This window comes from Eumetopias jubatus, unplaced genomic scaffold (genome assembly GCF_037043125.1).
Source record: "Eumetopias jubatus isolate StellerSeaLion01/CBP00866 unplaced genomic scaffold, mEumJub1_p1.0 scaffold_4, whole genome shotgun sequence".
In the NCBI taxonomy this organism is placed as follows: domain Eukaryota; kingdom Metazoa; phylum Chordata; class Mammalia; order Carnivora; family Otariidae; genus Eumetopias; species Eumetopias jubatus.
Genome location: NW_028274810.1, coordinates 32062894 through 32085516, shown reverse-complemented (window position 1 = coordinate 32085516; position 22623 = coordinate 32062894). Strand labels below are relative to the sequence as shown.

The 22623-nt window shown below is 43.1% G+C and overlaps 1 protein-coding gene across 3 annotated transcripts in view; it reads left to right on the top strand.

Annotated features, from left to right (window-relative positions):
* LOC148164505 (uncharacterized) overlaps positions 1-22195 on the top strand; it is a 43899-nt gene extending 21704 nt beyond the window's left edge. Inside the window, exons 4-8 of one of the 3 annotated variants that reach the window (XR_015767970.1) lie at positions 473-524; positions 1255-1343; positions 9483-9614; positions 13284-13444; positions 22023-22195. Coding sequence is in view for 1 of the 3 variants with exons in the window: in XM_088022365.1 (XP_087878491.1) it covers positions 473-524; positions 1255-1343; positions 9483-9569 (228 nt within the window). In the remaining 2 variants the exon portion in view is untranslated. Of the gene's footprint in view, positions 1-472; positions 525-1254; positions 1344-5990; positions 6231-9482; positions 9615-13283; positions 13445-22022 lie in introns of all 3 variants that reach the window. The other 2 variants (XR_015767971.1, XM_088022365.1) reach the window with 2 other exon arrangements.
* The last annotated feature ends 428 nt before the right edge of the window (positions 22196-22623 follow it).

Here is a 22623-nt window from a genome sequence, read left to right as displayed (position 1 = left end):
TTCGTTTATTCAATGAATAGTTATTAAAGTATATGCCAAGTTCTATTCTCAACACTGCAGATGTAGCAGGACACAGAGAAGGTTTTTGCCTTCAAAAAGTAACTATTGGAGAGAGGGGAAGGAATCAGACTATTTAAGTCATGATACAGAGTTTGGATATTATTATACGTGCAGTTGAAGAGTATTGGTGGAAGGATATGATCAGATTTGGGGTTTTTTTATAGGATCTCTATGAAAAGGAAAATCCACTACACAGAATATGTATGGGCCAGAGTCCTAGCCTTCTGCTACTTTCCACTGGAATTGAATCATTCCAGGATCAACAAAACTGTGCCTATAATTTCCCCCCAACAATCCTTTGAACAGCATTGACTCTTGGTTAGCTCAAAGGGTCAAGGAGGCCAAAGCCATGGTTTGATCATGTGGCCATCAGTACTGTTCCATGACAAATCCTACCCCACTTCTGTTCTAGCTGGCTGTACTTCGTAGGCTCCCGTTGGTCATAGAGGACACCAGACAAGAAGGTAAATGAGGAAGAATTAGCTCATCTCCACTGCTCCAAGAGCTGCCTATGATCTGCTGAAGGTAGTTCAGTGGCAAAATCAAGGAGCAAAAGTATCTCTACATATATGTGACTTAACTGAATGGTGGTGTTCTTGGAAGAGCGTTACTATTGACAAAGAATCACTGAAAACTTTCTAGGTATTACCCTTTCTGTGAACAGTGACAAATATAAATAAGAAAGTCACAGAATCTGAAAATAAGGGGCGCCTGAGTGGTGCAGTCAGTTAAGCATCCGACTCTTCATTTGGGCTCAAGTCATGGTCTCAGGGTCATGAGATCAAGCCCTCTGTCAGGCTCTGAGCTCAGGGGGAGTCTGCTTCTCTTCCTCTCCCTCTATGTCCCACTCTCTCTCTCTCTAAAATAAATAAATGGGTCTTTAAAAAAAAGGAATCTGAAAATAAAGGGGGACATTAGTGGTCGTGAAGTACAAGCTCCCACCTGATGTAAGATACTTCTGTGCAGTGCTGATAAGGAGTCTTCTGTGTTCTATACACCTCCTATGTCAGATGGGGCCAAATGAATAGCAATTTAATTGCAAATTGTTCTTTTAGCTAGGAAAGATCACCGACTGTGGTACCTATTGCCCAAAGTTGTGGTCTGAAAGATCAAAGGACAGATAAAGTCACATCTTAAAGAGGGGCCAACATTAAGACCCGGAAAAAGAGGACCAAATAACTTTGTCATTCGCAGAAGCAAGAAGAAGAATAAAGGATACTGAGCCATACAAGAAGATACCCAGGATGCTGATGGATGAGGAATATAGAGTAGGTGGATTGGAGGTAAGTCTGAAGAAATTCCTACGGGTGTGTACATGTTCTCATGATGGAATTTTTAATACAATTCTCACACCAGTATGTATGATTGTACCAAGTACTTTTGGAGGGGCTGGAAGGGAATTTATATCCTGCTTCCCCTAAATGGTCACTGCTTCACATGGAAATCCATTGCATCATTAGGAAGTACCAGTGTTCATAATATTCTCTGTATCCTCTTTCTTCTGGCCATAGGTCTGTTCTTGTATGACATACAGAACAAATCTAATTCCTTTTCCTCATGACAATCCTTCAGATAATTAAAAAGTTTTCATGTCCCCTTTCAGTATTTCCTGCTGTAGGCCACACATCCCTAGATTCCTTCGACTCAGATAGCGTAATTTCATAGGTGCCAAACTTTCAAATTGACAAGGACTTCAGAAACGCAAGTCCAGATCTCCTTCTTTACCCAGGAGGAAGATGAGGTTTAGGGGGTTGAAGTGTAGCTGGGTAGGGAATGGATTCTGCTCGGCATCACCTGGAAGTGGCAGATCCAGAACTTAAACCTCTTAATTCCCAGTCCAGTGTTTTCCCCATATCTTTCAACAACCCTTCCTAGCCCACTTATATTCCTCTGGATTCATTCCAGATTCTTAGATTTCTTCTTTAAATGTAGCCCCTGATGTTAAACCCACTTGCAAGTGTGTTCCAACCAGCCAAGAGAATAAGGCAATTGTTATCTACTTTAGAGTGAACTCTATACATCCATTAAGGCTGCTATGATTACTTTAGGTTTCTTTGGCAGACCCTGATGATTCATATTGCATATGTAGTTAATTAAAACCATTTGTATGTTTCTCTTTAACTTGAAATGCGTCAAGCAAGATACTTTTCACCTTGTACTAGAATGGTTCATTTTTAATTTAACTTAGGTATAGGATTATATATTGAATCCTCTTAAATATCTCTTTGTTAGTTTAGATATATTCTTTTACCTGGTTGAAGTATTTTTGAATGCTAATTCTCCTATCAGGCATATTAACTAACCACCCACATTTTATGACATACATAGACTCAACAAGCACACTGTAGCAAAGACAGTTCTTACCAAATATGCCATGTCTTACCCTACTTTTCCTAGACTCTGTTGTAATTGGGTTGGAGCCATGTGACTACCTCTGGCCAATAGATTGTAAATGAAGGTGATGTCACTTCTGGGCCAAGTCATTAAAGAGCCAGTGTGATTCTTCTCTTCTTCTATTCGCCTGATTTCGAGATCTTGCAGGCCACGTGGTCTGAATGCCATGACTTCAGAGGAGTTTACATGAGCCCATGGCAATCCGTTAAAGACCTTTAACAGTATTCCATTAAAGACTCTACCTCCAGCTACCAATTCAGTTTATTGCCCAAAGACATCATAAAAGACTGAATTAAATACCTTGTTAAAATTCAAATATATGAAGTCCCAAGGAGCATGGTAATCCATTGTAGGATTTTAAGCATGGGTGTGATATATTCAGATTTGAATTTAAGAGATGCATGGGAGTGGGGCATGATTGGAAGGTGCTAGGACTAGAAGGAGAGGCAGCTAAGAGGTTGACTTCTGAACGTCTGGAAGGGGAATGTGATGAGTGGGGCCAATACGATCTTACTAAGAACAAAATTTTGTCAATTACTTCATTTCCACTCTTGCCAGTATTGTAGCAGAGAAATAACCAAGTCCACAATCCTGAGCCTGGCTCCGGCCTGCTGCTCAGCTGGTCCTGCTCCATTCTCCTTCTCACTTCCAGCCATTTGTACACTTTTCCATTTACTTCGATGCCTTGAGGATTCCCTCTGATGCTGGGCTTTTGCATGAGTCCTTCCTTCTGTTTAGAATGCTTTCTTACCCTGTCCCCCTCCACCTTAACTCCTCAAACTTCAAATTTCAAGTTTCTCAGGGAGGTTTCTGACCCCCACTAAACTAAGTCAGATCTCTTTGTTTAGACCATTTGCCCCATACCCTTCCCTTTTCAGAACATTCAGGACCCCTGAAATCACTTCTTACAAGACCACCTGCTCTCTCCTTGAGACTAAAGGTTCTTTGAGGGCAAAGGCTGTTACCACTGAGAATTTAGACAGTGCTCAGTAGGTATTAAAATAATATTTGTTGAATGGGATTATCTAATACTTTGTTCTGGAAATGTGCCAGAAATCAATGCTAAACTAAATGGATTGTAAATTTTAAAATCTCCTCTTCTTATCCTCTGTCCTTCTCCAGATTCGAGGTATTTGCTCTTTCTTGCAGGGCTCCTCAGGGATGACCAAGAGTGATTCTTTCAGGTCCTGGGGTTGTCATTGCTTTGGTGCAGGGATCTATGAACTACAGCCCAGCCCAAATCTGGCTGGCTGCCTGTTTCATAAATAAAATTTCATTAGAACAGAGGTACACCTGTTTGTTTCTAAATCACCAACGACTACTTTCACGTTACAAAAGCAGAGTCGAGTAGTTGCAACCAAAACCATGTGGCCCACAAAGTCTGAAATATCACCTTTACAGAAAAAATTTACCAACTGCTAGTCTAGTATAAATATTTTAACTCATTGAAGACAGCTAGGTGATTTTTTTTCTGTCATCTCATCTATATTTGGCTTCTTTTCCTTTTTTCCCTATCTTTGATCTGCCTTTACAATTTGAAATTTATTCTTTCTATTAAAGAATCCATAACAAAATGGACAGATGCCTACTGTCATCTGCTGATATACTTTCTGCTCCATATAGTGTCTCTTCCACATTTATCTTTTTATAATAAAAATCATTTATTAAAAACAAAAATCAATATTTCTTTCTTTCTTTAGTTATTCAATTCACATTTACTTTTCTTTTCCAGTTTTATTGAGGTATATTTGTGGGGAGTGTTGTTTTTTTGTTTTTTGTTTTTTAAGATTTTATTTATTTATTTATTTTTAAAGATTTTATTTATTTTTTTGACAGAGAGAGAGATAGTGAGAGCAGGAACACAAGCAGGGGGAGTGGGAGAGGGAGAAGCAGGCTTCCTGCTGAGCAGGGAGCCCGATGCAGGGCTCGATCCCAGGATCCCGGGATCATGACCTGAGACGAAGGCAGACGCTTAACGACTGAGCCACCCAGGTGCCCCAAGATTTTTTTTATTTATTTGACAGAGAGAGACACAGCAAGAGAGGGAACACAAGCAGGGGGAGCGGGAGAGGGAGAAGCAGGCTTCCCGCTGCGCAGGGAGCCCAATGCGGGGCGCTATCCCAGGACCCTGGGATCATGACCAGAGCCGAAGGCAGACACTCAATGACTGAGTCACCCAGGCACCCCTATTTGTGGGCTTTTTAACAATTTTATTTACTGTGGCACCTGGGTGGCTGAGTTGGTTAAGTGTCTGACTCTTGATCTCAGCTCAGGTCATGATGTCAGAGTTGTGAGATCCAGCCACACATTGGGTTCTGCGCTCAGTGCAGAATCTACTTGTCCCTCTCCCTCTGCTCCTCTCCCCACTTACGTGCTCTCTCTAGTACATATTTATTTATTTTTAGAGGGAGAGAGAGAATGTGCACGAACGGGGAGAGGGGCAATGGGCGGGGGAAAGAATCTCAAGCAGACTCCACGCTGAGCTGAGCCCAACACGGGGCTCGATCTCATGACCCCAAGATCATGACCTGAGCCGAAACCAAGAGTCAGACGCTCAACTGACTGAGCCCCCCAGGTGCCCCTTATTGAGGTATATTTGACATATAACCTTGTATAATAAGTTTAAGGTATATAACACAACAATTTCATATATGTGTATACTGCAAAATGATCACTTCAGTAAGCTTAGTTAACATCCATCACCTCTTCCACATGTGTTCTCCTTGCTCTACACATGTATAACAAAGCTCATTTTATTGCCCTCAGAATTTTTATAAGATGCGTTTCACTCTTAGCTTCCTTGTACAGGTTATTGTGCTTTTCTGCACTCCTTCCACCAACAGTTCTTCCAACACCAGGGACTCTTCACAGTAAGAACTCACCAAAGAACTCTCTTTGCAGGCACAATAATTCCTTCAGGATCACTTTCACTTGTGTTATCAGAATTTTATTTTTGAAAGTTACTTATGTCTCATGGTGGATCTTTCGACTATACCTGTGAATTTTTCTTTTTCTTTTCCAGAAATTTCCAAATGTTATCTTTTTTAAAAAAGATCTGTTTATTTATTTTAGAGAGAAAACATGTGTGTGCATGTGTGCTTGTGGGTGGGGGGAGGGGCAGAGGAAGCCAAAGAGAGAGAATTCAAGCAGATTCCCCACTGAGCATGGAGCCAGATGCAGGGCTCGATCCCAAGTCCCCAAGATCATGACCTGAGCCAAAAACAAGAGTCAGAGGCCTAACCAACTGAGCCACCCAGGTGTCCCTCTCAAACTTAAGAGTTTTGAGAGCATGTCAGAAGCAGCTCTCAAATTTTGGACTCTTATAAGAATCTACTACCTTTCTATGGTTCCCCAACCAATTCTCCCACTTGGTCAGTGTTATGGGTTGAAATATGTCCCCCCAAAGAGATATGTTGAAGCCGTAGTCCCCAGTACCTCAGAATGTAACCTTTTTTGGAAATGGGGTATTTATAGAGGTAATCAAGTTAAAAGAAGATCATAATCCAATAATAATGACACTTTTATCTCCAACAAAGAGGAGAAATTTGGACACAGAGACAGACACACCATAGGAAGAATGCCATATGAACATGAGAGCAGAGATGGGGTGAGCCTCTGCAAGACAATGAACAGCAAAGATTGGAAGCAAACCCCCAGAAGCTAGAGAGAGCATAGAACAGATTCTTCCTCCCAGGCTTCAGAAGGACGCAATCTTGCTGACACCTTGATCTTGGACTTCCAGCCTCTGGAACTGTGAGACAACATGTTTCTGTTGTGTAAGTCACCCAATTTTGTGATACTTTGTTACAGCTGCCCTAGCAAATGAATATGGGCAGGATTAGGCCACAGATGGGAGAGTTTGCCTGCTGATTCCAATGTGAACTCTACCTCATTTTCCTGGTTCTGCCTGCTCTAGTTCATCCTGTCAGAGCCCATTGTTACCCCACTAAAGATTCTCAGACTTGAGACCTCATCTCCAGATGTTTTGTTTTGGTAACTGTAAGGTGGAGCCTAGGAATCTAATTTTTATTAAGCCCTAGAGGCAATTCTGAGCTATAAGAATAGGAAGAACTTAACAGACTTTGTGTAGTTGAGTCTCCTTTCTGGCCCCATGGCCTTAGCATATCTGAAAATGGATGGTTCTGCTTCTGCTGCTGAGCTCAGCCAGGATCCAATGGTCCCAGTGGCAACCAGTGGGATCCTGTGCTGCCTGGTATTCCTCCTCAGGTGCCCAGGCTCAGAACCAGGCCTAAGCTGGGGGCCTGCTATTCCCTCATTCCCTTGTTAGCCCTCCCCCTGAGAAGAGCCCTGACCCTAAACCCCAGACTGGTGGCTAGGCCACTAAACTCTGAGGACAGATCTCCCAAATGACTGACTGCTCACTCTCCTGCTTCTTGAGCACCTCCTACCCTCAGGTTCCAACCATGCTCTGGTCATTTTGGAGGAATCATGTACCCAACATGGGAAATACTCTCAGTAACTGCTACCTGACTTAAGAAGGGCCCTTCCCTACCCTCTAGACACTGGATGTACCAACCTGGCTACAGCTCCATAACCAAGCTCAGCAACGATTTGGTTGGCTCAGTGTGCTAGATCTTGTACTATACACATCCCTTCTGTCTTTCATGTTAGGCTTACAATCGAATGAGGGGTACAAAAAGGTACATGGATGCACATTATCTATGAGTACACGGCCCTAAGGGCAAAGAGGTGGAGCACCTGACCAGGGTCTGGAGGGTTTGGAGGTAGGGAAAGCAGCTTGAAGAATTTCCCATTTAAAACCAAGACCAGGGGTGCCTGGGTGGCTCAGTCGGTTAAGTGTCTGCCTTCGGCTCAGGTCATGATCCCAGGGTCCTAGGATTGAGCCCTGTGTCGGGCTCTCTGCTCAGTGGGAAGCCTGCTTCTCCCTCTCCCTCTGCCTGCTGAGAGCTTGTGCACTCTCTATCTCTCTGTCAAATAAACAAATAAAACCTTTAAAAAAATTTTTTAAAAATAAAACCAAGACCAAATAAATAAATAAAATTCTTATATAATATACCTATATATTATTAATTTGTATGTTATATATAATATATTGATATTATTATATAATAACACAATGTTAGTATATAAATGTACAAAAACATTTTATTAACATATATTAATGTAAAGAATATAATATATTTTCAATATATCATTTATTATAATTAATAATTATTAATGTTAATGGGTTTGGGAAGAGGGAGACATCTTCAGGCTCAAGAGCCAGAGAGAGCATGATGGTTTCTGGTAAGAGCAAGTAGCTGGAGGCGTGGGCAGGAGGCAAGGGTTTCCCAGCCCCATGGTGTCCCACAGGAGATCTTTTCTGGAAGAGACGTAAAACCGACAGATCACTCACATCAGTCATATTTGAGAACACGTCCCCTGTCCGGCAAAGCATCCCAACACCTGCATGAGGGGAAAGTGGGTGGATGCACTTGAACTGACCCTCAGCCCTCATTCAGTCTCTGGCTTTCCTCTTGTCAGCTCTCTTCATCTTCTCGATTTAATTTCTCTTCCACGCGACTCAGCCTCAAAAGCCACAAAAATAATCTGTTATTGTTATAGGCTGCAGTTTTTTTCCAGACTTTAGCAGGCAACCTCTTCAACCTGATGTAGCTAAAATCTTAGGGATAGCCACCTTGGCCACAGCCCTGCACCACCTTTCCTCCATCCCTAACCATTCAGAATGGTCCTTACAGGCAGCCTGCAAGGAAATGAATTCCTGCTTGGAATTAAATAACAAGAAATTTCTAGCAATCTAGATTTGACACTCACCGCTCAAGAACTTGAGGCACTGGACATAAGACTGGCTGTGAAAGACCCTCCCTCCCTCAGTCGCAGGTATTTGAACTTGCCTGTGATATAAGTCTTAACTGGGACAGCTTGGGACAGAAGCTCTCTTGAACCGTGGGTTATACCTTCCCATTTAAAAGACTATTGATCAGCACAACATGGCAACTAATATGAAAAGCGAATGGTAAAAAGGAAAGGCAATCATTTCCTCACTAAACGAAAGAAGAGATATGAATCTGAGGAGCCCAATCTGGCACTGATTGAAAGTAAATTACCAGCTGATTAGATGGCTGTAAATACAGGGAGAGAAGCCTCAGCAGGCAGCTGGATTGCATAAGGAAGAGGCAAATTAGAGAGCTCACGGGAGGTGCTGAGCACAGACAGGGCTCGGCGAAGAGGAACAGTGGCAGCTCTGTACTGCCAAGATTATAGAAGCAGGAAGGGACCTGTAGGAAGGGTTCTGTAGATGGACTCAGCGTGAAAGCGTAGCCCCCCACCTCCCACTCCAATCCCCCCAGCCCCACATCCCTAATGAGCCCGAAGGACGGGTGTTTGTTATTGCAACACAGGAAGTATCAATGACTTCTGTTCAGTGAGGAAAACCTGTTTTAGGTTATGTGCAATCTGGAAGCTTCTCACTTCCTACCATAAAAGCCACTCTCATAAAAACCACTCACATCCTTGCAGTCTACAGAGACAGAGTCCACGCAGATGTCCGTGAGAGATACCATCCCCCAAATAGCAGCTGGGCCTGTTTCTGCAGACAGCAAGCAGTGAAAGAAGCGAGACCCTGTGAACTCAGAGCTCTCTGCAATTAGTAGAAGGAGCTTGCCACAAAGAAGGACCGAGTAGTGTAACTAGGAAACTAGGGCTCTCCTGTGCATACCAAAAAAGATCCCCTCTTCCTCTGGCAAATCTTGGGAGAGAGTCGGGCCAGCCTGGGAGGAGGTAATTGGGGCAGAAATGGTGGGGGAGGAGGATGGCTGTAATTTGTGCATTAGTGATGGAAGTGAGCTTAGCAAAGGACAGACAGTGGATGCCTTAGTCACATGAGTATTACTGTTTCCATAGCCCTGAGCCCTGCCCTACAAGCTTCTCTAATCCCTAAGCAAGGCAGCTGTATGCTGTCATTGTCCAAGGAGAGAATACAGAAAGAATATATAGCTGCTGGGTTAGCTCAGCAACACTCCACCCTCATTTTCTTCACGGTCCAGCCCACAGGCCCTAGAGATGCTCTCACAGGAAGGAATGACTGGCGGACATGGGACCAGATGACCACATCAGTTACAGTTTACATTTAGAAGGAACCATTCCAATGTCACGTGGCAGAAGACGTAAGAGGATGGGTAAGTAATACAGAAAGAAAACTGGGGGAAGGAGTTGAGAAAGAGGTTATTGAGCTTGGGTAAAGTCATTTCTTTAGCCAGATCTGATGAAGGGTGTTACTAATTCCCTAAGATCAGATATTTGAACTGACAACACACTGGACACTTCTTGAAGCTTATTGTGTGGCTACCACATTTGGATGTTACTGATACAATTAACTGTTTAGGTAACTGGATATAGTGCTCATTCCACGTGGGGAGTTAGTCGTTCTCCACACATCTTTCGATTACCTCTATATAGTTCAGAATTGAAGAACATCTTAAAGCACTGGGGGTGCTTTAAGAAAACTGTCACTATCAAGATTATGGTGTTTTGTTTTTTCTTAAAGGTTTTATTTATTTATTTGACAGAGAGAGGGACACAGCGAGAGAGGGAACACAAGCAGGGGGAGTGGGAGAGGGAGAAGCAGGCCTCCCGCAGAGCAGGGAGCCTGATGCGGGACTCGAACCCAGGACCCTGGGATCATGACCTGAGCCGAAGGCAGACGCTTAATGACTGAGCCACCCAGGCACCCCAAGATTATGTTGTTCTGAGGGCAGATGCCGGGTATGTAGTCCCTTTCATCAAATGTGTCCTTGCCGGTCTCTGGATGTCACAAAAGCCGGGATGCTGCAGATCACTAAAGGGACGCACAGAGCCTACACTGGCCAGAGAAAAAATCAGAGATTCTTTGAACTAGTTTGGGGCCAACTTTGAGATGAGGACAGAAATGCAACTGGGTTCACTTCATCTGGTGTTACCATGAACGTTAACGTGCCAAATATCTGAGTCACTGACTAAAAATAAAAACAGATTGGAGAACTAAAGGGTGTGACTGGGAGGAAGAGTGATGATGAAGAAAAGGAGTTCCTCGTGTTGACAGCTGCTTCCCTAACGGACAAGAAATATGAAGAACAGACACTGCAGGGCGTGAGGGTGTTTTGTTTTGGTTTTTTGGTTTTTTAAGGATTTATTTATTTATTTGAGTGTGAGAGAGAAAGAGAGCATGAGCAGGGGGAGGAGCAAAGAGAGAGAGAGAGAGAAAGAGAAGCAGACTCCCTACTGAGCATGGAGCCTGACGAGGGGCTCAACGAGGGGCTCAATCTTGTGACCCTGAGATCATGACCTGCACTGAAATCAAGAGTCGGACGCTTAACTAACTGCACCTCCCAGGTCCCCCTTGGTGCATGAGGTTTTAAAAGACCTTCAACAAAACCATCCTCTTTGCGCCACCGCATCTCCCCGCCCCAGAACAATTCTCTCAAGTTCATTCAATCCTCTGTCTCTGACAAAGTCGAGGTGAGGATCGAGGGAATGAAATAAACATTTGGTTCTCACAGACTCAAGAAGTACAACCTCCTCTTCAGCCATCTCTGTTCTGTTTTCTCAAGACAGCAGGGGAATCCCAAGAAGTTTACAGTGCGCCCTAAAGGAGCCAATTGAAAGTATTGAGTCTACTTAGTTTCCAGGGGTATAGGTTGGAACAAAGTTTATTAGTGAACCTGCAGCAACTGTAGCTGCCCAGTTTTTCCACATGGTTTCTTCTCTGTAGCTAGAAAGTATAAGTAAAAGTATAGCTCAGGCAAGAAACGTTTAACAAGGTAAGACTTTAGAACTGCTTTGGTTAAACCTTGCTCTCTAAAAATTCTGCTGCAAGAAAAAGAATACAGTCCTTTCCTAAAACTGATCAGTATTCATGTAATTCCCATCGAAATCTGAACAAGTTTCTTTGCTGACCTTGACAAGTTTATTCCAAAATTTATATGGAAAGGAAAAGGCTCTCACGTAGCCAAAACAATGTTGAAAAACAAAAAGGAAGTGGGAGAAATCCCTCTTCCCAACAGTAAGGCCTCGTGTGTAACTACAGTATGAAGACAGCATGGTACTGGTGGAGGGAAGAAGCACATAGATCAGTGGAACTGAATAAAGAACCCAGATCTAGAGCCACACAAATATGCCCCCGACTAATTTTGATAAGGGAATAAAAGCAATCCAACGGAGGAGAAATAGCCTTTTCAATAAATGGTGTTGGAAAAATTGGACCCTCAGAGTGTGAGCTTTTAAAAGACCTAACAAAAAATAATATGAAAAAAAGACCTAATATGAAAATTAACTCACAATGGATCATGGACTCACATGTGAGCACAGAACTCGAAAACTTGTGAAAAAGAACACAGGAGAATAGTTCTGGGACCCTAGGGCTAGGCAGAGTTCTTGGACTTGACCCTAAAAGCATGATCCATGATAGGAAAATTTTATAAATTGGACTAAACACTTTTGCTCTATGAAAGACTCTGTAAAAGGATGGAAAGACAACAGGCCAGGAGGAAATGTTTACAAATCACACAACCAACAAAGGCCTTGTGTCTAGAATATACATAAACACTCTAGAAACTCAACATTTAAAAAAAATGGATCCAAGCCATCTTTCAGCACCATGTTTCACAGCATGTATTCTTTTTTTAAAATCTTTTAAAAGATTGATTTACTTATTTTGAGAGAGAGAGAGAGCGGGACAGGGGGAGGGCAGAGTGAGAGGGAGAGAGAGAATCCCAAACAGACTCCCCCCAATGAAGGGCTCCGTCTCACCACCCTGAGATCATGACCTGAGCTGAAATCAAGAGTCAGACAGTCAACCAACTAAGCTGGACCACGTGACTTAGGATCTTGGGGGTGGGGGAGGGGTTGGTAAAATGCAAATTCCTGTGTCTCCAGAAATTCTGATTCCATAGATCTGAGTGGGGCATGAGAAATCTGCCTTTATTTCTTTGTTTGTTTATTTATTTATTTTAGCAATTTGCTTTTAAAACAAGCTACTCAGGGTGCCTTGCTTGCTCAGCTGGTAGAGCATGTGAGTCTTGATCTCAGGGTCATGAGTTTGAGCCCCATGTTGGGGGTAGAGTTTACTTCAAAAAAAAAGAAAGAAAGAAATCTATTAAAAATTAACAATGAAAAAAATTAACAAGCTCCTCAGGAGATTTATTATTATCATTATTATAATTAAAGTTTGAGAGCTTCCACAACTATTCAACCTAGTGAACCGTGAAGGAAGAGCCGCATTAGAAAGGAAATCAGGACGGGGCCACTTGTGCCCTGAAGGGGCAAACTAGAACAGGGGCTCTTTAAAGACTAACAACAAACCAGACGTGTTATGAAGAATTTCTAAGGAGCAGCCACTCTCTAGATTTATTAGGATGTAAATGAAATGATGAAATGCCCTACCTCCCCCCCCCCCCGCCCCCGACTCAAGTATACAACTATAAGGAGAACTTGCCACATATGGAGAGATTTTGTAGAAATTCTCATAGCCATGCTGCTCGAGGGGCCTGGTGTTCACAAAGGGCTTGTGAGAGCCCAGGAAAGACCCTGTTCTCTGAGGATAAAGCATGTACTTCGGCAACTTGGGGGACAATCATGCTCCAGCCAAACTAGTGTCTGTGGGCCTGTGGGGAACCCACAGCCAGGGACCACAGCTAGGAGGGGGGAAGGCCTGCCTCAGGGTTCCCTAACGTCACCTTCTATCACCCTTTCCCACTCACTCACACATACGTATATACACAGGTCTAGAGATTAAGGAGCAGCTCCTTCTCACCAACCCACCAAATAGTCCATGTTTCTGTCTTCACCGTTTTGCCTCCAACGCATCACAGGTGGCAAAAGGAGAGCCTAAGGACAAGACAGCATAACTCAGTGTGGACCCGGGTCAAAGCCAGGCTCCTCAGAGCGGCTGGGGAGTAAGAGGGCAGTCACGTCTGTGGGAAGCGTGCCGGGAGGCCAGCCTGATAAAGGAACGAGGAAGCTGCCGGGGAAGGTGAGGCAGGTAGCTGTCAACCCATGAAAAAGTGAAGTGGCCTTTAGGAGGACCAAGGCCAGCTCACAGAGCTGCTGACCAAGAACGCACGGATCTGAGGGCAGGAATGACCCATCAGCCCGATCCTAAGACGGCCTTCGCCCTCCAAGGACACTGCTGCGTGGCTTTCCAGACCCCAGTACAACCGAGGTCCCTGAGTTTTCCAGTCTTTGCTCACTTGTGTCTGTTTTATCTCCTCTCGGTCACAATTGATGGGAGCTAATTGGTGCTGAAGCAGACTCCAGTTCATTTCCATTCACCTCATTATTTGTTTGACTTCTGGGCTGAAGCCAAGCAACAAACATTAACATTCCTCCTGCAGAGCAGGCGCACACAGACACTTGGAGGCACGCTTACACGTGCCACACTCTCCCAGGCGTGCACACATATTTACACGAGCAAGCGCACACGTACTCACCCGTACACACTCGCACATAGGCGCTCACCCATGCAGGTACTGCCTATATGCCTACACACACTCCTGCACACAGGCACACACAGCTGCTCCAGCTGCCGTCGGCTGTGCAAGGTCTCTGCCTTCGGTGACGGGGCATCGAGGAGAACTTCAAACCTGAGAGTTCCTGGGGTGCCTGGGTGGCTCAGATGGTTAAGCCTCTGCCTTCGGCTCAGGTCGTGATCCCAGGGTCCTGGGATCAAGTCCCATATCCGGCTCCCTGCTCAGCGGAGAGCCTGCTTCTCCCTCTGCCTCTGCACCTCCCCCTGCTCATGCTCTCTCTCTGTATCTCTGTCTCAAATGAATAAATTTAAAAAAAATCTTAAAAAAAAAAAAAAAAAACCTGAGAGTTCCTCCTCTCGCCTGTCTGTTGCCCTGGCCTCCTGGACACTGGCAATTGCAACCTGTAATCCATCACTACGTCTTTTTTTTTTTTTTTTATTCATTTGAGGCACAGAGATACAGAGAGAGAGAGAGCATGAGCAGGGGGAGAGGGAGAGGGAGAAGCAGACTCCCCGCTGATTCAGGAGCCCTATGTGGGGCTCGATCTCAGGACCCTGGTATCATGACCTGAGCTGAAGGCAGACACTTAACCATCTGAGCCACTCAGGTGCCCCCACCACTACATCTTAGGCCCTGTTTCCAGCCATTGGCAGTCGAGTGGGAGACCTTCCAACCTTCCGTCTCAACGAAAATCAACTGTTGTCAACCCAAGCTCCCATGAAGTTCCAGGGACTAGCCTGACTTGGATTTTAAACAGTCCTGCCGCCCTCCCTGCCTGTGAATCAGGCTGGGCTCCAGACGAGGCGGGGAATCCCTCTAGTGGCCAAGGCTGAAGTGACAATAGGCGTGGAGGGCTCTGGGATGCCGCCGGAACAGGTCCACTCTTCCTGAAACCACAGTCCCTAAAATCTTTACAGCCTAAATCCTCCCTCTCCATCTCCCCCAGATCCTTCTAGTCACCAGGTCCTATCAGTTTCCCTCCCGAACAGCTGTCCCCGTTGCCCACCCTAGTTCTGCCTTATCACCCATGCGTTGTTGGGCTGCAGTGGACCGTTGCCTGGACCTCTGTGACTGATCCATTATGGACCTCGCTGCCAAATTCATCTCCCAGGCACTCACTGTTGGTCTTCTATGTTCTCTATTTAAGACTTCCAGACTTCCCCCATGGTCTCTAGCGGTGATCCTCAAAAGGGAGACACACTGTCTCAGGACAGGTTGAGCACATTTCCACACACAGTCTAGAGATGTTGATGTTCCTCCCCACACCGTGCTCATGTTGAACCACTTCTTTCGAGGTATTGTTCCTCATGGTGCCCTATCACTCAGATGTAGAGGGCTGAGGGAAAGATGGAGAACCACAAGTCCTCGGGGCAAAAGTTCAGACATCTCAGCCCCCCACTGTCTGGCCTTGAATTTCTTTTCTAGGTTTAGTGTTACAGTATAACATCGAGGTTAAGAACTAGGATCAGACAGTCTGGCTTAGAACCCAGGTGTACAGCTTATTAGCTCTGTAATGGTATGGAAGGTTCTAGATCCTTAGTTTCTTTATAGGGTTGTTGAGATGTTAACAAGGTAGCCTGTGTATGAGACTTAGCCCAGAGCTTGCCCCAGGGTCAATGCTCACTTAAGGACAGCTGTAATTAGTACTCCTCTGTCTATAAGCCAACTGGTTTGCTCACAGGTCAGGCACTTCCTTGCACTTTCCAACTCTGCATTTCGGCTCTTGACGCTTTATTTGCCCGGAATGTCCCCTCCCTCCTCTCTAATGTCAAGACCTCACCTGTTCTGAGGCGCCCAGCTCAAATTTCTTCACCTGCTCAGGGAACTGAGCTAATCCTGGACTTATGGATCTCACACATTATCTCTTGTGAGAGGGAACAAATACTCTTATAGTGTACCGTATAAACTTATGCAAGTGTGTAATAGACAAATGTGTGGGATATTTAATTGTGCATTCATTCTAAAAAATTAGATAAAGCCTTATAATGTGTTTTCCTGTGTTACTAGAATAGTTATTCAAATTGTTTTAATATTTTACTTCTCTGCATAACTAGATTATAAATGCCATGAGGATAAAAGCTCTGTTTTATATTTATACTCTCCATAGAACATGTCTTACATGATACTTTCACTATATTAGGGACTTAGTGATCATTTAATTAAGAAGTGACTGCATTTTTTATAATAGTAGTAACATACGTCCTTGTCCCTTAAAGCAATTTTCCATTCATTATCTTTTTTTTTTAAGATTTTATTTATCCATTTGACAGAGAGAGACACAGCGAGAGAGGGAACACAAGCAGGGGAAGTGGGAGAGGGAGAAGCAGGCTTCCCATGGAGCAGGGAGCCCGATGCGGGGCTCGATCCCAGGACCCTGGGATCATGACCCGAGCTGAAGGCAGACGCTTAACGACTGAGCCACCCAAGGTGCCCCTCCATTCATTATCTTATGAGCTTTGATTATCTAACTTCTACAACATCCCTGAAAGAAAAGCAAATCCTAGGCCTATTTCATAGGGAATTTCTTATTGTAAGTCTTGCAAGCAAGTTGTGTTAGTTATATGTGTTATATCACAATAACACAATCTCCAAATGGAAAGGTATCTGGGTCAAAAAGGGCAGGGTGGGTAAATTTTTTAAAGTATGCCTATACCATGTTTATTTACAAATCATTTGGAATGTAGCCTATAAATTATATTCTGGAGTCTAAAAACACTTTCATTGTAAATTTCAAAAATAATTGGTATCCCATGATGAGATACCACTGCACACCCATTAGAATGGCTAAGATATATGTAAAAAACAAAATTGACAAAGATGCAGAGCAACTGTGCTGGCACAGATAATAGCACAATGCTATTATCTGCCTTAGAAAACAATTTGGTAGTTTCTTAGAGAGTTAAAGAAACATGACCCATATGAACCAGCAAACACATGCCTAGGTTTTTACCCTAGAAAATTGCACACTTGTGCTCACACAAAAAACTATACACTAATGCTTATTTATATTCGGTAAAGATAAAGAACGGATTCGTAGTTTCCAGGAATTATGGGTGGGAGAGGGTTTGGCTGCACAGGCGCAGCATAAGAGAATCTGAGGTGGGGGGAAGGGATGAAAATTGTCTATATCCTGATTGTGGTAGTGGTTACACAAATCTACACATGTTAAAAGGTCATAGAACCATACCCAAAAAAGTAAAGTTCGCTGTACATAAATATAACAGTAAAACCATATTTTTAAGAAAACTCAGAAGCAAAGTTCGGAAAAAGTGAATGTTGTCAATGAATTCCATATAAAGATATCAATCACCTATTATGTACAAGGCACTGACTGGGGTAGGAAAAAGGGAAACCAGAGCCTAGCGATAAAGCAGTTTTAGGAGCATTAGCTTTGAAAGCGGCTAGAGCTAAGATTGAACCCCTGGTCTCTTACGAAATGTGGGTTCTTAGGAAGGTCGCCTAACGTCTTTGAGCTTTAGTTTATGAAGATAATAAAACACGGAGTACAGATGCAGTAAAAGGTTGAAAAATGGTAACTATTGTTACTACCATAGAATTGCTAATGCTAAAGCTGGTGATGTCAGTAAAAATGATGTCTCTGAGGCGCCTGGTGGCTCAGTCAGTTAAGGTTCAACTCTTGGTTTTGGCTCAGTCATGATCTCAGGCTTGTGAGGTGAAACACGTCCTGCAGTGGGCTCCAGGCTCAGCGGGGAGTGTACTTCCCTCCCTCTCCCTCTGCCCCTCCCCCTGCTTCTGTGTGCGCATGCATGCTCTCTCTCTCTCAAATCAATCAATCAGTCAATCTTTTTAAAAAATGATACCCAGAATCTAACCAGTCTCACACTGCCACTGCCACTGCCAGCGCCCTGATCCAAAAGCCACCATCACCTCCTGCGATGCTTACTAAGTGTTCTCCCTGCCCCCATCCTACAGCCTGCTCTTAACCCAGCCACCACAATGATCTCTTTAAAATGTAAGTCCGATTATGTCACTCATCTGCTCAAAACACTGTTGTGACTCCCCGTGTCACTCAGAGTAAAGGGAGAAGTCTTCCCCGTGTCTTCGAAGACCCTGCATGCTCTCACACCATTTGCCTCTCTTATATTATCTTCTATTGCTTCCCCCCTTTCTTCTTTTTTAAAAAGATTTATTTATTTGAGAGAGAGAGACGGGGAGGGAGAGAAAGCGAGCAGGGGTAGGGACAGAGGGAGAGGGAGAGAGACTCTCGAGCAGACTCCCCACAGAACGGGCAGAGCCAGACCTGGGGCTCGATCCCACACCTCCATGATCACAACCTGAACCAAGACCAAGAGTCGGAGGCTCAACCAACGGAGCCACCCAGGTGCCCCCACTCTTATTCTTCCACACTGACCTGTTACCCTGACATGGCTTCTATTAGCAGCTGTTGTATTGGCTCTTTCCTCGGCCTCGAACAGTTTCCACATGTTTGCTCCGCTCACTCCCTTGCCTCCTTTGTGACTTGGCTCCAATGTCACCTTCTCAAAAAGGAAAAAAAAAGCCTATCCTAACTACTGTATTTAAAAGTTCAACCTGCTCCACTTTCCCCCAGCCCTAACAACCCCCCTTGTCTTGCCCAACTTTTCCTTTCCCATATGTCTTATCACCTTCTCTGTAACAAAACCAAACATTGGCAGATGGTCCGCTCATAAATTGCTGGTGGGAGTGTGACTTGGTACAACCACTTTGGAAATCTTTTAAAAGATTTCAAAATATTTAAGTATTCCAAATTTAATTAAAGATTTAAAAATCTTTAAATGTAAAGAATATCTCCTAAAGCTAAAAATATCCCTATGCTGCTTCTGCATGTAAATCCAACAGAAAGGAATGCCAAAAGACACGTATTAAGAATGTTAAAAGCAGTTTTATTCATAATATCTCTGAAGTGGAAACAACCCAAATATCCACAGTAGAGTGGATAAATAAATTGTGATATTTTCAAGCAATAGAGTAATACACAGCAATAAAAAATGAATGATGATACAACAACATGAATGAATCCCAGGCCTAATATCGAGCAAGAGACAAAAGAGAATATTATATATGATTTATTTGATGCTCAAGAAAGGCAAAGACTTTGATAAAATCAAAATAGAGCTACTTATTTCCCTAATGGGAAGGTAATCTAATCTCTCTGAAAATAATGGTAATAATATCCATCTTGCAGGCTAACTGCAGGAAATGTATCTCTAACGTCTAGCACCAGATCCTGGCACAGAGTCCTGGCTAACTGAATGATAGTTTGTATTCATGTATGTTCTCCATTTGCAAGAGCTTAGTAATTGGCAAGTAAAAGATCATTTTAGTTTACCTAACACAAAAGTTGCAGTTGTATATATATACACCCTTTAGTTGCCTCCCAATAGCCATTCCGTTTTGCTTCTTAATAACAGAATCTACATTTTTGTTCAGAGAAGCCATATACCCAGCCCAGAACAATGAAGCATGACTAAGCCAACCATGGAACTCCCGTGCTCCTTTGCCAGACCCACTTTCTCAATTCCCCCTTACACCTAGGGATGCCCATGTGCTCAGTTTGGGCCAATGAGACCTAAAGAGGAATTTTGATGGGAAACTGTTTAGAAAAGATTTGTCCTCCTTGCTAAAAGGAAAGGTACACATTCTCTCACTGCCCCTCTCCCCCCGTTTTCTGCTTTTGGATGAATGATGTATAGAGCTATGGCAACTGCCTTTTGATCATGAAAATCAGAGAGAAAATGACAAATAGCCCCAACTTATCAGAACTAGCAAATCACCTGCCTTCAAAGTTTTTGTTCTAAGAATTATCTTTGTTATTTAAGCTCTATTATTAGTTGTGTATTCTGTTACTTTCAGCTGAAATCATTCCTTGGGACTATTACCTTATAGAAAAACAAGTGTGCAAAAGAGAATGCTTATGCCGGTAATTGGGACACCTTACCAAGCTCTCTTTAATTTGCCCAATGTCTGAGCACAGCCCACTCCTTTCATGGTCCTTCCACGAGTCTCTTCCTTGCCACTTTACTAAAATGCCTTCACTTTCTAAGGCAAACACCTTTCAATGGCATGTGAACACACTAATGAGGTCGGTAACTTTCCTTAGGCATTGAGGCTAAGGAATGAAACTTAAAACAGGAAAATGCTATTTGATTGCTGAATTTGTTGGAGGGTAGCCAACTGCTAAATGCTGGTGGGAGCACATACTAACCTGCATTTGCCCACAAGCACCCCAGTGCACCAGCGCTGTAAATATAAATGTACCGTGAATAGGTGGCTCATTCAGGGCTCATTCCTGTGTGGCAGGGCAGATTTATCTTGAAGTTCATGACATTCCATGGCCCTCATGTGCCCACACCTCTTTCAAGGCCCTGTTTGGGGCCCAAGCAATGTGTTCACATGGTAATACGCTTTTGTAAAACTTGAAAGTATATTAGCCACAATCAGATAAGACCTCTGTCTCTTTCCTCTCCAACGCACCCTCTCTTGCACTTGCCCTTCTGTAGGGTGGTGTTAGAGAGACCATGGGTTGTTTGGGATTCAGCTAAAGGGAAGTTGAGTTGAAGATCCACAGAGTTTGGGTTACGAAGGTTATATTTATGTGGTTTACTTTCACATCTAGTTAAGTTATTGCTAGCTATTCTGGTGCAGGAATGGCTTCTGGCATTATTCCCGCTGCCCACTTCGGCAATGCCAGGGGTCACATTGCAATATGAACGTGACCTATTGCACTGGGCATTGAAAGTATATAGGGATTGAAGAAGAAACAAGTTTCCAAAATAATGAAGCAAGAAGCTAGTCTGTGAAAAATTCTGCCGGTCTTCAGATATGTAAAATTATAAGGATTTGATTCTCACACATGCCCAGTCAAAACAAAAGTTCTGTCCTGCCAGGAATCTACTCAATAAGCTCTATATACAGTTATAAGCCCACAATATTCTTTTATGTAAATCATACAAAATAGAACTTACCAGAATTCCTGTGCTTGTGGGGCATAAAGCAACACCAGTTCTATGGTCACTATGTTTGTTTAGTCATGTATTTTAAAAATCCAATATATTAGGGGTGCCTGGCTGGCTTAGTCGGTAGAACATCCGACTCTTGATCTCAGGGTCAGGAGTTCAAGGCCCATGTTGGGTGTGGAACCTACTTAAGAAAATAAAAATTAAAGTTAAAAATTAAAAATTTTTTAAAAACCCAATATATTGGATCACATCCTGAATAGGACAGCAGTTTTAAACAAAATGAGATTTAAAAAAAAAAAATTATCCATCAATGGAGCACAACAAAAAAAAAAACCAAAATCACTATACATATTTATAAACAAAGCAATGTATATAGTATTAAGAATAATGTGATTACGTGGGGCACCTGAGTGGCATAGTCAGTTGTCATCCGACTCTTGGTTTTGGCTCAGGTTATGATCTTGGGGTGGTAGGATTGAGCCCTGCATCAGGCTCCATGCTGAGCCCAGAGTCCGCTTGAGATTCTCTCTCTCTTTCTCCCTTTGCCCCTTTCCCGGCATGCTCTCTCTATGTCCGAAATGGATAGATAAATCATAAAAAAAAAAAAAAAGAGTAGGGTGTCTCAGTCAGTTAAGTGTCTGCCTTTGGCTCAGGTCATGATCCCAGGGTCCTGGGATTGAGCCCCACATTGGGATCCCTGTTCAGTGGGGAGTCTGCTTCTCCCTCTCGCTCTGCCGCTCCCCCAGCTTGTGCTCTCTGTCAAGTAAATAGATAAAATCTTAAAAAAAAAAAAAAGAAAGTGATTATATAACCAAGTAGCTTAATGCAATGTGGGGGGTTTTAAATGTATTTTAATTACTCTTTTTGTATGTCTTAATTTCAGATATCTTTTATATTCATTCGGAATTGTTGATCATATCAAAATTCAAAAGAAATTATAGAGGCATATGTTTAAGACCATTCATTCATAAACACATTATGTAATTTTTCTAGATTTTTGATGTTTGTGGTATAGCCAGCATCTTAAAATTTGTGATTTGTTATAATTTTTGTCTCATTCTAAGTAAGTATTTGTTTTTATACCCAATTTTGTTTTCCTAATTTTGCATTTATTTCCTTAAAGAGTGTCCTCTTGAAGTGTGAAATGTACACCCCCCCGAGCTGGTGCTGCTGGCCAAGTACCAACTGTGATCAGTAAGGACTGCAAACGTCATTTACCAGGGTGGGGACTTTTCAAGCTTTGAAAGGACAAGAATATTAAATGAGAAAAATAAACTTACTTTATGGAATGCCCTACATAGACTTTGTTAAGTGAATGCAACCTGATGTTAAATAGAACACTCTCTCTTCAATTTCTCCATAGGGACTGATATTATAGCTCTCACTTACCAAATATATGAGACAGAGTGCCATAAGAGGAATCTTAAAAAGAAAAAAAAAAATCTGATGTTTAGCTTCAAAATTTCAGGACATTTATCCAGGACTTCTCTTGCACTTCAAGAATATAAAAAGTTTTTGGAGAGTGGGAAAGAGGAGGAAAGATTCTGGTGGGAAGGATTTCTTGGGGGAAATTTGTGCTGAGAACTTGAAGTCCTATCCTCCGGTGAGGAAATAAGAGGGTCGGTGTGCCTGAACCTCCCCCCAACCCCAGCCTTGGGGAACTTTCAGTGTGACTGCTTTGAGAGTCAAATATGTGTGGTGTGGAGTTTGAGGAATGACGAGCC